The 16,279-nt window shown below is 37.7% G+C and overlaps 1 protein-coding gene across 1 annotated transcript; it reads left to right on the forward strand.

Moving 5' to 3' along the window:
- The first annotated feature begins 374 nt into the window (after positions 1-374).
- LOC115751649 lies at positions 375-3,676 on the forward strand. The gene is made up of 6 exons (XM_030689599.2): positions 375-799; positions 1,762-1,888; positions 2,481-2,617; positions 2,765-2,827; positions 2,951-3,019; positions 3,273-3,676. Exons 1-6 carry the CDS (start codon positions 599-601, stop codon positions 3,342-3,344), a joined length of 669 nt encoding a protein of 222 aa, XP_030545459.2. The 5' UTR covers positions 375-598; the 3' UTR covers positions 3,345-3,676.
- Positions 3,677-16,279: the final 12,603 nt, after the last annotated feature.

A 16,279-nucleotide genomic window follows, 5' to 3' on the forward strand; every position in this document is an offset into this window, starting at 1 on the left:
CACTGGGTTAAGAATGTCCATCTCCATCTCCATCTCCATCTCCATCTGCTGCGGCACATTTTATTATTATTCCTCTCCTCTCTTATCAGTAAGAGGGGTAAAAGCGACAAATAGATGAGCTCCAGCAAGAGAATTACACGTTTGAGGAGGGTAGTTTCGTCATTGAAGCTACCCGACAACACTAGTCAACCGGTCAACCCACTAAACAGCTGTCTCTTCCTCAAAACCGCTAGTGGTAATTGTGCAATGCCGCGATAACCGTTGTTTGTCGAGCGGGTTGCATTATTGGATGACAACCTCCGCTCTGACGTGGCCTCCTTCGATTCGTCCGTTTCTGGTCTTCGGGATTGACAGCAACATCACTCTCTTTCTCTCTCTCTCTGTCTCTCTCTATCGCTCCGTGCTTTTCTCTCAAAAAAGAAACACACTCTTCCCACTGAATTCCTCTCTCTCTTCGCATTCCCGAGTTCGAGCTCGGCAATGCTCGATCTCATCATTGGCTGAGGCTTCTTCTTTCTCGTTTCGATTTCCTTCGTTTTTTGGTTTGGCACTGCTCGGAGGATCGCTGAGGGAGTCGCTTCTTTGAGTAGCAGCGAAGATGATGGAAGCAATGGAGAGTTCGATCAACGGTGGGTTCTCGCAGCTGCAGAGCTACGGCGACAGCAGCGAGGAGGAGCTCTCCGTCCTGCCGCGTCACACCAAGGTTGTCGTCACCGGGAACAACCGCACCAAGTCCGTCCTCGTCGGCCTCCAGGGCGTGGTCAAGAAGGCCGTCGGCCTCGGGGGTTGGCATTGGCTGGTGATTCTCTCCGCTCTGCTCTGGCCTTTTTTTTTTTTTTTTGGGAAATGTGGAATGATCGGGATCGAGGTTGATTAGTGCAATGTGGCGTGTGTCTCGCATTTGAAACTTCTTGAATTTAGGTTTTCCTTTATAGTATGCGGGCGTATTTTAGTTGATTAGTGTCGAGGTTCGAGAATTGTGTGTTTGACTTGATTTGAAGTTGGAACAGATTTGTGGACATGATCATGAATGGCACATGCCGGTCTGCGTCAATGCCTGCACATTGGTCGTGATTGATTGACTTCAATATTACTTTTCGGTGTCCAATTTCATACGGAAGTTCTCAATCAATATTGAGAGTTCATTGCTACTCTGGCCAAAGGAAAAAGAAAAAGGAGTGTTCATTACCATTATAAGTGAGGATTTCGCATGTGAATATCTGCGTATAATCTAATTTGGAATTATATACTTCAAATCGCGAATGGGCCTTTTTCGATTCGTTTACTGGAGGGGGAATTGTAGAATGTGTTAATCTAAATGTTGAATCTTCTTCTTCTTCTTCTTCTTCTTAATGTGTTGGTGTAGATTGCTTTATGCTAAGTTTCTTTTGGTTTAGTTTGCGTAGTGTTGGCAATGGAGTAAGATAATTGTTCTTTCTAATTGTTCACTTTGAAATCGCCGGGAGAAAATTATCAAGCGTCTTATCTTGATCTTCCTTTGTTTCTTTTTTCCCTCAAGGGATAAGATCTGCAGGATCTTTGCTTTTTTATTCTGGTGGCAGAAGAAATAAATAATGAGTCTGAATTCAGGAAAGCTTCAAAAGTGTGGGCCTTCCTCGATTTTTGAATAACTAAAAATAATGCTTCCAAGAGATAATGGAGCTCCTTCTAATGTTGTTCTACAGCGTGTCTTCTGATATTTCATGTTTCTCAGCCAATAGAGTAGCTTAGAGTTCCTTTTATGATCTTGATTAATTCCAGGTTCTAACAAATGGCATAGAAGTCAAGCTACAGAGGAATGCCCTCAGCGTGATTGAAGCTCCTACTGGTAATGAGGAAGATGATGATCTGGACTATGAGAATGGGCATTGGAATGCGTCGGACATGAGTGAGTTCCTAAAGTAGTCTATTTCATGACCTGTGCTTCCATTTTTCGCTTCTGCACTTTTTGTTGTGCCACTAGAGATTCCTAAAATGAACTAATGAGTTACAGGACTTTCTTGAGTATCCCCTGTAGCTGGAACTTGTCAAATCCAAGACAAGAATTAGCAATTAACCTTTTTTTTGGTACAATCGGAGTCTGCTTCCTTCCATGAAAATAAAATGCATAATCTGCTGCTTCAATGAAGATCCCTCCAAAGCAGTTTGAATTAGAACCGAACATGTCTGATACTCCAATTTGCTGCGACATTAGTTGTTTAGCTAAGAAATTGTTGAATTAGCAGCACCAGATGTTGATTCTATCAATGGTTTTCTTCGTTTGGTCCTTTTCAATTAGACCCATGATGTATATTATTCTTTTGTTTGGGGTTTGAAAGATTGGTTTTTCATATGGAAAGTACTAGAGAACATAGGATCCATTTTGCCTTTCACCTTTTATCTTTTGCTTTTACTATTGCTGAAAGCTCCCTTATTTCACTTTATTCTTTTCATATGCCCCACAACGCTTTATGATTGTGCTTGTGCTGCTCTTGTTCTAGCATCCGATGACACTCAAAAGTCCCACAGATCAAGGCATCGAGTGCACAAATCATCTGGATCATACCACAAGACCATGAGCAGGACTCATTCTTGTGATTCACAATCTAAGGGATCAATTTCTACTCGTGGGTCCATGGTACAATCTCCAATGCTCTCATTTACTTTGTCTATTGCTTGTATCCTCCAGCCTATCAAAGCAATTACTGTATATTGCATTTGGTATTCTCCCCCAGTCGTTGTTTAATGATTATTTCTTCTCCTTTTTCCTCTCACCCACTGTCAGAAAGTTGACCTCAGGAAATTGGAGATGGCTGCTTTATGGAGATATTGGCGCCATTTCAATCTCGTGAGACTTTTCTATTCTTTTCCTTTACCTTTATCTATTGGATTTTTCCTTTTATTGCGGAAAAGTCCGTAATGGTTTGACTTTCACTGTCTCGCTAACTAACATGTCCTCCTTCTTTTCCAGGTGGATGCTGTACCCAACCCATCGAAAGAGCAACTCATTGATGTTGTTCAAAGACATTTCATGTCTCAGGTATGCTCATTCTGTCATGCATCGGACTGGATATGTAATTGCAGCATGACCCTGGGCTCTCTGTGCTGAAGGTTATTTGGAAACAAATGCCAACCGCCGTCGCGAAAGGACTAAATAATGAATTAACATAGATCACCAAAAATCTCCAGAGCCTTCAGTTCCGTGGTCTTGGAAAGACTCCGATTGATGATGATGCCGCCCTGTTTTTCTCCAAATTACCAATTCCTTCTTGCGTCTTTTTCATGGTGTGCAGGAAATGGACGAGTTGCAGGTCATTGTGGGTTTCGTTCAGGCCGCAAAGAAACTGAAGACTGTCTGCAAGTGACTGGGGAGATGATTGCAAGATCCTAGCCTAACGTATTCACGCTAACCGAGAGCTATTTACAGGACTCCTCTTCCCTTTGTGTAGCGAATTCTGTAATAGATATGTATCAGTCTATGGACCGGCTTTCCCTGCCTTGCTTAGTCATGGGCTATATCTAAAGATATAGAGGGTACTTTTTGGGAGCGTTAGAGACCGTGATGTAGATATATGGTGAACGATAAGTAGGCAACCTAGAATTGTACTTCTGCGTCCGACTAGAAGGAACTATTGCTGACGAGGGAAGTTGGTGGTATCTTTGTCAATGTATATATGCGACCTGTATTTTGTCTAAATTCTCTTGATTTCTACTGGCTGACCAGGCATCTGCCAAAATTACTTCTTTGAATTCCAAATCTCTTCAATTGCCACTGCGGCAATCACATCGATCAACAATCGGCTGGTTGTAGAACTGTAGAACTCCGCCCTGAACAGGTGATGAACTTGTGATTTTGAGCACTTATGAAGCAAGGTGGCTCCCCCTGTAACTTGTCTGAAATCATCGATCCATTATGGCAGAAGTAACAGGGAAACTGAGGAAACGTTGAGAAGCATTTCTTTCTAGATGGATGGCTGGTCGTATATGTCTCATGTTAGGGCAGGCGGGATGATTTGCCCAGGGTCTATGCCGGCCTGTCCGTCAAGTCCGTCGATAATCTGGGGAACGGAGGGCTTCTTCCCTTTTTTACTGACCCAAGAAGAGATTAGTCTAGTGTAATTGGTCCCCCAAACCCATGCATTGGCCCTTGTAAAATTTCACTTCGTTTTTAGAGAATGCAGTTCAAAATAGCTTGACGGCAACCACCGAGGTGGTTGGTCAAATTGGACACCAACTCTGATCCTTCCTTCTTACCCTTTTCATTTGAAGAAAAAAAAAGAAGAAAAAAGGTAAAAGAGGGTCGACCAAAGTGGCCAAGATAAGGATACCCACTCAACAGAAAGTCAAAAGAATAGCAAAATGGAGTTGCTAGTCAAGCTCCCAGAAAGAGAGAGGGCAGCCTGTTAGGTGGGCTGTGCATAATGCATGTGCTGTGTGGCATGTGTGCGGCTATAACCCTCATATGAACTCTTAAAAAAGAAATCACATAATCGAATTCATTTAAATCATAGGTCATATTCTTATTAGTCGTTCAAATCAATGTGATCTACTTGTTTAAATTCTCATAGGTAATTTACCACATCACTTACTTTTTGTAATTTAACATACCAATTTAATTCCACCTAGCATTACTCGAAACAACTACCTAATCCCAAATGTCCTTTATAACTGTGTCATGTACTGCCTATGCTCCAAAGGCATGTCATGAGGATCCCTTTGGCCTCCATTTATCTCCTACTCTTCCCTAGTTTTTTTCATGCTCCTTAACTCACAACCCCTTTGCCGGGCCCGATCTTCGTGCTGCCCCCTCCGCCACCACCGTATTCCCTCGACCCCTTCATCACCATCGAAGTCTAAGCTGCCTCCACATTTTTATGCGCGCGTAGTGCCACCTCCCCCGGTTTGGTTCGACTTCAACTCTCCGCCACCTCCTAGCCCACCTCGCTCGTAGATCTCGACACTCAGCCATCTGCAGCGTGCAAGCATTCGGCTGCGTGATTTGTTTCGGGGGTTTAAGTGTTTTTTGTCTCCATGCCTGTGAAACAAAGACGCTTGTGATGCATAATACAAAGAAATTAAATTGTGCTCCAACCTCTACGACCAGGATGGTGCCAATGGTGCTCTCTGCCAATGCGAAATGGCAATGGCTTCTCTATTATCGATGTCAATCTCTGTTTCTCCTTTTCTCTGCTTTTTTTTTTTTTTTTTGTTGCTAATATCTTATGAACCTAAATCTGAATCCTAAGCAGTTAAAATTTTCATGTGTCCCCTTGCTTAACAGTTGGGTTATGTTGATGAACCTGATAATCAACTCGGTCTTGTTAGTTCTAACAGTGACAAGAAAACATAGTGCAAATGATTGGGAAAGGTGTAAAAAAAAAGTCATAAATTTATCGCATTGATGCCAATTCAATGATAAATCTTTTAATTGTGTCAATTTAGTGTTAAACCTTTTGTAATTGTGTCAATTGAATCTATTCGGCTAATTTTGACTGAAAATCGCTGATGTGAACACTAGTCGTTTTACATGGCACAACTATCGTTACGTGGACATTTTCGGATAATTACTATATACATATATTTTTCTTTTTAAATAATTTTTTTTTTCTTTTTTTTTTTTTTTTTGAAGATTTGAGGGTCGGCAAAGGTCACCGGTTGACCACTACCGGCCACAGGTGAGGGCCAGTAGGGGTCATCACTGGCCTCAATCTAAACAAAAAGGAAAAAGAAGAAGGAAAAAAAAAAAAAAAATTATTAAAATAAAAAAATATTCATTGAAAATTCTAAAAAAATGTCCATGTCAGTACTAGCCATGCCACATAGGATAATCGGTGTACACGTCAGTAATTTCTGATCAAAATTAGCCGGATGTACTCGATTGGAATAAATGCAAAAAAGATAAAGATTTAGGATTGAATTAGCACTAATGCATTAGGTGTAAGACTTTTTTTTTTTTACACTTTTCGTGTAAGTGACGATAGACTGCCTAGCTTCTTTGGTTTTAACTTAAGTGACAGTAGACTCTTGCAAAGAGATTCTCTACCCTCGTTGGCGTCCCCCAATCGCTGCCTTGTCGAGCAAATCAGTCATCGCCGCCTCGAATGTCGAGATTTGTCGAGGCAAGGAGCGGGTACGTCGACCCTTCGGCCCAAAAGAAGATTTGACAGGGCAACCGGTTCGGTTATGGGGCTTAGCCTAGTTGGGCTTGGGCCCAACTTATCTAACGAGTTTGGGTTTGTTACTTTGGATGACACTGCCTCGTATTAAGGAAGAACCGGCTCATTTTAGCTTAGGGGTAATCATGAGATTTCACTACAGTTTCGATCCCCCGTCTTGGAGAAATTTATCTTCACGTGTCGGATCTTTTACTGTCGAGGTCGGGATTCAATTCGCGATGGAAGTTCTGCACTGTTCCCTTCAAATGCAAATTTTTTTTTTGTGCGTGTGTGTTTCTTTCGTAATCTTGAAGTCGTATGAAGTTTGAACCCTGATTTCTTAATCTATGGCTCCAGCCCATAACCCAGCTATGGCCACTTGCCTAAGCCCAATGGAAATTTTTTCCCTAAACTAAAATTACGTTGAGTTTTTTTTTTTTCATAATTATTAGATTAATTCCTACACTAGCCTCTCCCAAATATTGATCTTGCATTTATCTAATCACTCAAAAGCACGTGGAGAGAGAGAGAGAGAGAGAGAGAGAGAGAGAGAGAGAGAGAGAGAGAGAGAGAGAGAGAGAGAGAGAGAGAGAGATGTTGCCACCTTAATATTATGATTGAATTGGCATAATTGAAAAGTTCATGACCGAATTGATACAATTGAAATGTTTATGACTGAATTGACACAAGTACAATAGATTTAGGATTTTTTTGATAATTTTCTCCACCATTATGATGAATGTACCTCTGCATATGCAAATTATACCTTTTCTCCTTCCCTATAGCCTTTTTCCCCCCAACTCTTTACCATGACGAGAAGACGAAGATAGTAATAACTTTACTTAGATGGAAGATTAAAATATATGTATTCTTTCTGACAAGGCAAACGTTAAGTGAACATTTTACTGCTCTTTCAATAGTTAAAATGGCTGAAGTTTGTCCCACAATAGTATTTGAGATAATTCTTCTCAATAAATTCGTGGTAATGGTTGATTTCAAATTTCATAGGTAAAAAGCGATCCACTTTTCATCATGATTAAAGCATAACTTCTGGAGTAGGTGTGTGGCTTTTTCGGCAATGGAGAAACACAAGTCACTTTTTCCGGGACAACCTTGTTCTAACTTTGAATCCGGTGCAAGTAATTCGGTCAGATATAAAGAAAATCATTAAAGCTTTGTCTATAGATAACTCGACGCCAAGTCGATAATGCACTTCTTTGATTTCGGCCAGATGGGATCCACTACCTTCCAAGTGGATCAAGTTGAATATTGATGGGGCCTGTAAAGGTGACCTAGGACTTGCTAGTACAAGGGGTTTATTTAGATACAGAGAGGTGACTGACTTGGTGGTTTTGCCACATTCATAGGAATATGTTGGTCGACACAAGCATAACGATGGGGTTTGTGCTTGTGATCTAACTTCGTAAAACGATTTGGTTTTCATAAGATCATCATTGAGATTGACTCTAAAGTCATTACTAATCTTGGTTTGAAGCTTATGATTGATAAGGTTGCCCGTGCTTTACTTAAATATATCATAAGGCTGATGTGCTCTCACTTTGAATTTAACATGCAACATAACTTTCGGGAAGGAAATCGCTGTGTCGACTGGCTTGCTAATTTTGGAATACAAGTTTCTTTTTAGTACCTCCCACATACTTACTTCGTATTTTATTATGTGATAAGATAGGGATGGTAGAGTTGCGAAGTTAAATCATTGTAATTGGCTTTAGCCCTTCTTCATACAAAAAAAGAGCATGTCTTCAAAATTCATAAAAAGATAACGAGAAAATGTAAGATAAGATTCACTTTTTAATTTAGATATATCGACAGATCTTCATATTTGTTTCTTCGGATCAAATGGGCTAACACCCCTTTATGGACAGACCAATCGATTGAGAATTACGTAACACAAGATTATTATCATTGTTGGATAGAACTAAATTAAAGCTATTCATAAAGCCCAATTAAAGTTCCCGGCAATCTAAATAACCAAAATTTTCTACGACCGGCAACCGCTCCCCTTGTCGCGCGCTGTTTTTTTTTACCTCCTATAATTGCTAAATTCCAAGACGCACTGCCCTTTTATCATTGCGAAATTGCCGCTATGTCATGAACTTCGTGATGTCATTCAATGTTTTCTTGGTCAAAGGTTCATAGAAGATTCCCCAACTGTAGCACTCTTTTGTTTTCCTGCTCTGTAATCTGTTCAGGCCATGAGGGAAATTTGTTGTCGAATTGATAGGCTGAAGCCACTAAGTCCAATGTTTATGTCTTAAAGCCATAGATATAGATCTCCCTTTTACAGGTTAATTTTCATTATATGGGGGGCTTTATTGTCAATAAAGTTGGCTAATGGGACTTAAAAAAAAAAAAAAGACAGCCCTTTTTCTTTTTAGCTCAGGTAAATAATGATCTTTGAAGTGAATTGACAATGAGGGAAGCAGCGGATCAATTTGGCAGAATTAGGAAAAATTATCAAAAAAAGTTTCAAAATTATTGTAATGGTGTCAATTCAGTACTAAATATTTTTTTTTGCCAATTTAGTCATAAACATTTTATATTTGTACTAATTCAGTCTATTTGACTAGTCGATGCTGATGTGACCAATTTTAATAATATTTTTAGTATGTTTTGGTCATTTTAATTTTTGTTTATTTTTGTTTTTTTTTCCTTCTTCCTCAAGCCATCCACTCGGGAGAAAAAAAAAGAAAATTAAAAAATTAAAAATCAAGAATTGGGCACGTCAGTGCCATGTTAGTCTTGATCCTTCAAATGGACTGCTTGACACAAATACAAAAGTTTTAGAATTGAATTGACAAAAAAAGAAAAGAAAAGAAAGGTATATGACCGAACTTGCACAATTGCAATAGGTTTATGACCTTTTTGAAAATTCTTCATGCAAAATTATAAGCATAATGTGATACATTTTTCGCTCAGAAAAATAAATTAGAAACTTGTTCACATCACATCTCGCTGGTGCTCGTATCCGTGTGCAATCTTTATATCTCAAAATCAATATTATTTTGGGCCAAAAATCCCTTTTTAATTAGGTCGCCATTGTGGTCATAGCTAGACGATGAAAATGTACTATGGTCAAAAGAAATATACTTTTTCTATAGTGGCCATTTTTTTACTTTTATGATGTAATAATTAATAAATGATAACTTTAGCCTCCTTTTTTGCCGCACTTTTCCTTCGACTTTTCCCCCTTTTTGAATATCACGTAATGTTTGATCTTTTATCTTCTGTTGTCGACAATTTAATTTCAACTTCATATCTTATGTTGCTCGATACATATTTGTATCTGACACCATCTATATGACCCGTGGAATGACCGAGTGGGAAAATTGAGCCTAGACAAATGATTGCACTAACTCAACAAAATTTTCTGGCTACTTTTGTGATGGTTACGTTGAAATTGTTGTTCCACATAACTAAGAACTATCTCAGTAAGTTTGGCCCAAATCAAGGTGGTAGTGGCACTCCAAACTTGTACTTCCTTAGGCACATTAAAGGACTAAATGTGGAAAATTGTAAAAAAAAAACCGAACCTTTTAATTTTGCCAATTGAGTCATAAATCTTTTGACTCTTTATTTGGACAATTTCTTTTTTAAAATTAACATTATTAATGTGCCCCTGTTTCAACCCCATTTTGGCTAAGACACTCCTTTTTTTTTTTTTTTTGTTAACTTACCCAAATACCCTCTTATCTCTCTCTTCAATTTATCATTTCTTTTTTAATCTCGTTAATCCACAAAACTGCCTTCATTTCTATGATCTCTCTCATTAATTTCACAATATAAATATTCCATTACACTCGTCAATATACCAATATACACTATCTCATTATCTTCTTATTTTTAATTTTGTTATAGCTTTCACATTAGCCATAACGATTTCTTACCTTTTTGTCTTCTTATTTTCTCAATTCTTATTAAAACAAAAATTTACCTGCATCCCTTTCAAATAGCTATTATCTATCAATTCTTCCATACCCAATATATTCCAACATTTCCTTCTTGTTTATCTTTTTTTTTTTAAACTTAGTCTTCATTACTATAATCTAAGCAAGCACTAATCGTAAATCATAATAGAGAAATGTCAATTTTATCTACAAATTATTTACTTCTTTTCCCTAGATTATCATCATGATCATGAATTTTTCGAGTTCAGCTTTTGGTACAAATTTACAAGAATTTAGTCAAAGATTGAATATTGTGGTTCATGTATGCATTTTACACAATTTACTCAAAGATCATCTTCTTAGTTGTCCTTAAGTTATTTTTTGAATAATAGTTTCCTAGTAAAAAAAATATACAACTCATTAAGAAAATAATTAGATTTTTTTTTTGGGGTCAGAAACACAATAATTAGTTCCAAAAGGAGAAAGAAAAGCAAAAAACCAAAAAAGAAGACAAACGTTGGTCTTAAATCAAGAGTGGACCCTAAATTTAACCTCAATAAATGTTCTTTGAGAGGAGTATGATAGTTTCATCTCTAGCAAAATTGAAACAAAAGAAAAGGAACAAAAAAAGGTGAGAAAAAAAATCTTAAATCAAGAATGAGACCCATTATGGATAATGTAGTCAATTAAATGTAAAAGAGGGTGTTATAAGTCAATAAGGGAGTGGAAATAACGTGAGCCATTATTTTTTTTCTCTTTTCTTTTCCGTCAAGTCCGGCAAATCTAGAAATAAACTGAAAAAATAAAAATAAAAATAGAAATTAAATTCTTTTAAAAATTGTAAAAAATTGTTAACGTCAGTGTCTGCCGTCCTATGTGGCACGCTAGCATCCAAGTCGGCAATTTTTGATTAAAATTAATCGAATGGACTTAATTCAAAAGGTTCAAGACTCAAGTGAAAAAATTAAACGGTTTAGGGTTGAATTGGCTGAGTGTAATAGGTTTAGGACCGAATTGGCTGAGTGTAATAGGTTAATGACTTTTTGGATAATTTTTCCTAGTAATTGAGAGGAACTCCCGTGTGGAAATCAAGTACATGGCACAAGTTCAATTTCCTAGGTTGCAAAGTGCAAACAATTTTGTATTTGAGTTGCTCGCCGAAGGTTCACATCAATTTCACTCAAATCATGAGATCAGCGCGATGCGTCGTGATCCGAGAATTTTATCCATCTAAGGTTGAGTTTGATCAAATTGGACGTGAATCGAATTCGAAGCGTGTCCACATCGCAGGATACGGACCTAATGACCCACTTTGGCCCAGCATATCTAAGCGAATGCGAAAGAAGTTCCAAAATGAATAATCGATGGGGCTATCTCTCTTTTCTTGTGGCACCGAAAGAGGTGGGAATAGAAGTTCGGATCCTTGTGGAATTTGAATCTTTACGTGACATCGTCGCTAAAAAATGGGATCGAAAAATGAAAGATAAAATTAAAAACAAAGATACCCTTTTAATATAATGTAAAGGGCCCGCATTGCGTCACTTATAAGCTAAGTATAGTTGGCGGTATCGTTCTTGTGGAGCAAATGCCAAAGCACGATCTGATCTCGATATCGATTGACCGACCCGATTTGTCTCGATTTCCACTTGGCACGTAATCTGTTCCCGCGTTCGATTCGTCAGAGGGTTGCGACTTGCAACCGGCGTGGCAAATCCAATGGATGTTGAGTGGAAGAATCTGGGAGAGACACTGGAATCATGCGAAGGCATCGAAACCTGAGACTTTGGCTTTCACGTAGGGACGCAGCCAGTCTTGCCGTTGGATTTGAACTGATTCTCGATTCCAATGGCGGCTTTCCTTCTGTCTGTGCTTTTGCCTTTTCTAGGGGGTGGCTGAACTACAGAACTAGAATGTGTTCAGATTGACTTCAGTTTTGTTTTTGCTTCCGGATGTGCAATTTTTTTTTTCAGAATGTTACTCTAAATTTTACACATTGTTGAAAAGTAATTTAAGTATATATAGATATTACTATGCATGTCCTCACTCGCATCTCCCATCTACTAGCTCAAATTGCTAGAAAGCGAGAAGGTGTTGGCCATGTATGATGTAATAAACCTTACTTCTTGAAGGAACTTGATTTCCAATTAGAATGTAGTACCAAAATGGTATGTTTGATGTGTTGAATATCCCACATCGGTTGTCTGCATGATTCCGAGTGCCTTTATTTCGGGAAAAACTTCATAACAAAGGCAATCCCTTTTCAAGTTAGGGAATTCGTTTTCCCATTTTAATCATACATATTTTCTGACCGCAAATGGTTTTCAGTTAACTAATCATTTTTCGCAAACCAAACAGTTGAAAGTTCGGAAACACACCCTCACATACTCTTTATGCATTTTGTCTCCTTTTTTTTTCTTATAAGTCTAAGCTTTTAAGTTAAACATTTTAACACGACATCAAAATCAGATTCCGCCTCGCCGCCTGCCTCGCTTTCATTTGGCATGCGAGAGCTCCCGTTGCTTTTGAGTTAAAACTTTTTATTTTCAACACTATCCGCATCCAAATGGTTCGCATTGTCCTCACGAGTCCTGTCAAATTTTTTGGGACATGGTGGACATTTTGTTTCGGTGCATCAGATTTGGATTCCACCGAACACATGACGATATGCAGTCCCCTCACAAGACAAGCCTAAAAAGCTTCCGAGAGAATTGTGCTTTTCTTGGTCGAGAGGTAGTGGCGGATATGTGTGGACGCAAAGGAGGCGGGCCATTCTTCACTCCAATCAAATTAATGGAACTCTAGCGTAGACAACAAGGTGCTGGGAAATATGATGGAACAAGATCAATAATGAAATCAGACTTTAAAACGTGATAACACTCTTTTTAAAAATTTATTTGCCCCACAATATTATTAATAATTTCCGGCAAATATCCATTAGGATACAACAAAGTCTTAATACCGGATAACAATTATGATATTTCTCCAGAATCTCTTAAAAGAAATAATTGGAGAAGATGGCTATATTTCTTTTTTGTTGAGAAAAATGAAAATTGAAAGTTCTGAAAATTGAAGTTCACAAATGAATAAGAAACATTCATGAATTTATAGAGAAAATTTTTGAACAGACACAACCTTTTGAAGGTTAAGGAATTATTACACGATCTTTCAAAGGTTAGGTAGGTATGTCCGCACAGATACAATTTGAACACACCTCTTCGGAGATTGTAAGAGCCCTTTATGATCGGTTGCATTGTTTCAATAGGACGCAATGGTAATTGTTGATTAGTGCTAAATCTAGTGCACATACGCACTTCCATCTTTTCGATGTGGGACAAGGCACCTCTTGGTTTGTTTTACAAATAGAGACCAACATAAGGAAGCCTACATACATGGCATGCACAACAAGGTTTTGGCGTTTCCCTGCGCACGTGACTACGTGAGCGGGATAATTTGAATGTTATCGTTAGGATTAGTCGAGTTGAAATATTTGAATGTCGTGTTTTGTTTATTTGAAAATGCAAGCTTCTCATCTAATTGAAGGAAAGCCATGAAGAATGAAAGCGGGAGATTTGAGGAAAATTGTGGAAGAAGTCATAAACATGTTACAATTTTGTCAATTCAGTTCTAAACCTTTGAATTGCGACAATTGACTTCTAAACCTTTTCAAGTTTTGTCAATTAAGTTCATCCGATCAATTTTGGCCGGAAACCGATAATGTGGAAGCTAACCATTCTACGTGACATGACAGGAGCCGACATAGATAGTTTTTAGTAAGATTTTAATATTTTTTGAACTTATTTTATTTTATTTTAGTTTTTATCTTTTTTATCTTTGTTATTATTATTATTATTATTTTTTTTACCTTTGCCGTTTCTGAAGTATGACTATAAATATCAAGGCTATCAAGATTGAGCAATACAACTGATATTCAATGCCAAATTGCCTGCCATTTTCGCTTCAATGTCACCCAATATAGCATGCATGAGATGCTCTGCCTGTATTAAGTGAGCATTAGTGGATTTTTTTAGCACTACTTGTTAATAATTTATCTGGTTATCTCCACAACCGCATTTAATTACAGGGGAAGAGCTTGAAAGTTAATGGTGAAGTTCTTCCGAGGTAAGCCTGGAAATAACTTGGTTGTACGTTCTAATCATCGGGCCAGACAAAGAAGTTTTCGAAGATTAGTGTTAATTGATCCTTAATTATGAAGATTGCATGCTTTACTCTCAATGGATGATTACGTCAATCCACAATTGTTCACCAATACCCAGCAATTTGCTTAATTAACAATGTTTAGCAGTCCCTTTTTAACTCTAAAGTAAAACCATGATCATCACGTCTTTCACCGTGCATTAGTTTAATCCCAAGTGATGGTACAAATAATGGTGCTATATAAAAATGCCCTTGCTATTTGATTTATAAGCCTCACTCGATATGATGTTTCGAGAGCATATTAACTCCTCCTTCTTCTTTTTTTTTGTACTATTTTTGTTTGGTTCCGAATTATATGTAAATAGCAATCGTAGTAGTAAGATATTTGGAGAAAACTTAGTGATAAAAGAAAAAAAATATCCGAAAAATCTTGTTCCAGAAAAATGAATTCTCTTTATCGGGTTGGGGAATTCATTTTCTTAATTTGAGAATGCATAATTTATTTTACCAATAAATGATTTTCAGTTGATTGATCATGTTCAACAAATCAAATGAGTGAAAGTCCAGAAAAATTAATTCGCGGAAAATTCTTACCCTAAAAAAAAAAGACACGTCCATTGACATCTTTCTCGGGTATTCGTTTCGTATTAGAAAAACATTATCATACAAACCTTGATTAACATGTTATAGTTATACTAGAAACTTAGGAAGATGGATCATCCCCAATAAAATTCCCAATGTGGACCTAACACGATGTCAGTATCCCGAGACATAGAAATGTGAAACCATACATAAGAAAGGCTTTTTTTTTTTTTAAATTGTTCGGTGCGATTCTTACAAGACAAAAAAAGTGCCACCTTTTTTTTTCAAAGACTTAGTGGCTGAGGTTAACACACACAAACGTTCTTAGATTATTGTTCAGTGGGCTTACGTAGATTCATGTTCCAGAAGGCAAGATCTTTATTACACTGTTCGGTTAAGAACTTTCTCTTTCAGAACTTTCGTTTTCATTGAAATAAATCTATCAAGAGCATTTGTGATTAGGTCAACTTCACTTAATCATTAGAGTTTTGAACATTATTAACCGCAACTAAATGACAGTTGAAAAAAAAGAAAGATTATTTACGTATTCCCTAAGTATCGTATTATTTGTCAACAGGCATGCGCCCTGTCGATAAATGGATTAAGAATGTGGAAATGAGGACTTGACTCTTGCACTCTGTAAAGAGGTAGAACAAAAGTTTCGCTCCTTCCAATTATCATATAGGGCTGTGTCATAACTATAGTAATAAAGACAGAGAAACCAAACCTACCAAAAAGTATACAACATATACTTTGTAGGTATAAGAAGGAATGAAGTGGCAAATAACTACCCGCCATCTACAATTTACGTGTAACGTGTGCTTTCATATCTTAAAAACTTTTTGTAATTACACAAATGTGCATATGATCTTGTAAACTTTTTTTTTCATAATGTTCACATTCTAATTACCATTAGTCCTAAGATATGTTGAACCCCTCCCAGCAAATTGTCTAGTTCAGCATTCGGGGTGATTCCAGGAATCAAAACGGTTGTTCAGGCCAGTTCAATCCGGTTCTCGAACTGAATCAGAACCGTTGTACACCCCTATACGGTATTGCATGATCTCCATCTTGTTGCTTCCCCACTGACTTATAAAAATATATATATATCTCTCATCGATTTGTCCGTTTCTCCGGAACTTCCGTACGTCGATAGTTTTTGTTTTGGCCAACCATATACTTCTCGACCTGAATCAGAATCGTTGTACACCCCTATACCTCAATTATTATTAGCTGGTAGACCTATTTTGACAAAAAAAAAACAAGTTTTTGGCTGATATTTCATCGCCATTACATCCGTTCAATAGTGAAACGATGAAATGGTGCATGCCATGGCGAATTTCCACTGACAGAGACCCCCAACTATGGGAAATTAACGTGACCCATGATGGCCTTTAATTTATGTTTTTGTCCCTTCCGGCAGATATCATGATGCATGATGTAACAAAGAAACTCTGCAGACATGTCGAATCCATGACACGTGACATGTCAATGTAATTT

This window comes from Rhodamnia argentea, chromosome 2 (genome assembly GCF_020921035.1).
Source record: "Rhodamnia argentea isolate NSW1041297 chromosome 2, ASM2092103v1, whole genome shotgun sequence".
NCBI classification, from domain to species: Eukaryota; Viridiplantae; Streptophyta; class Magnoliopsida; order Myrtales; family Myrtaceae; genus Rhodamnia; species Rhodamnia argentea.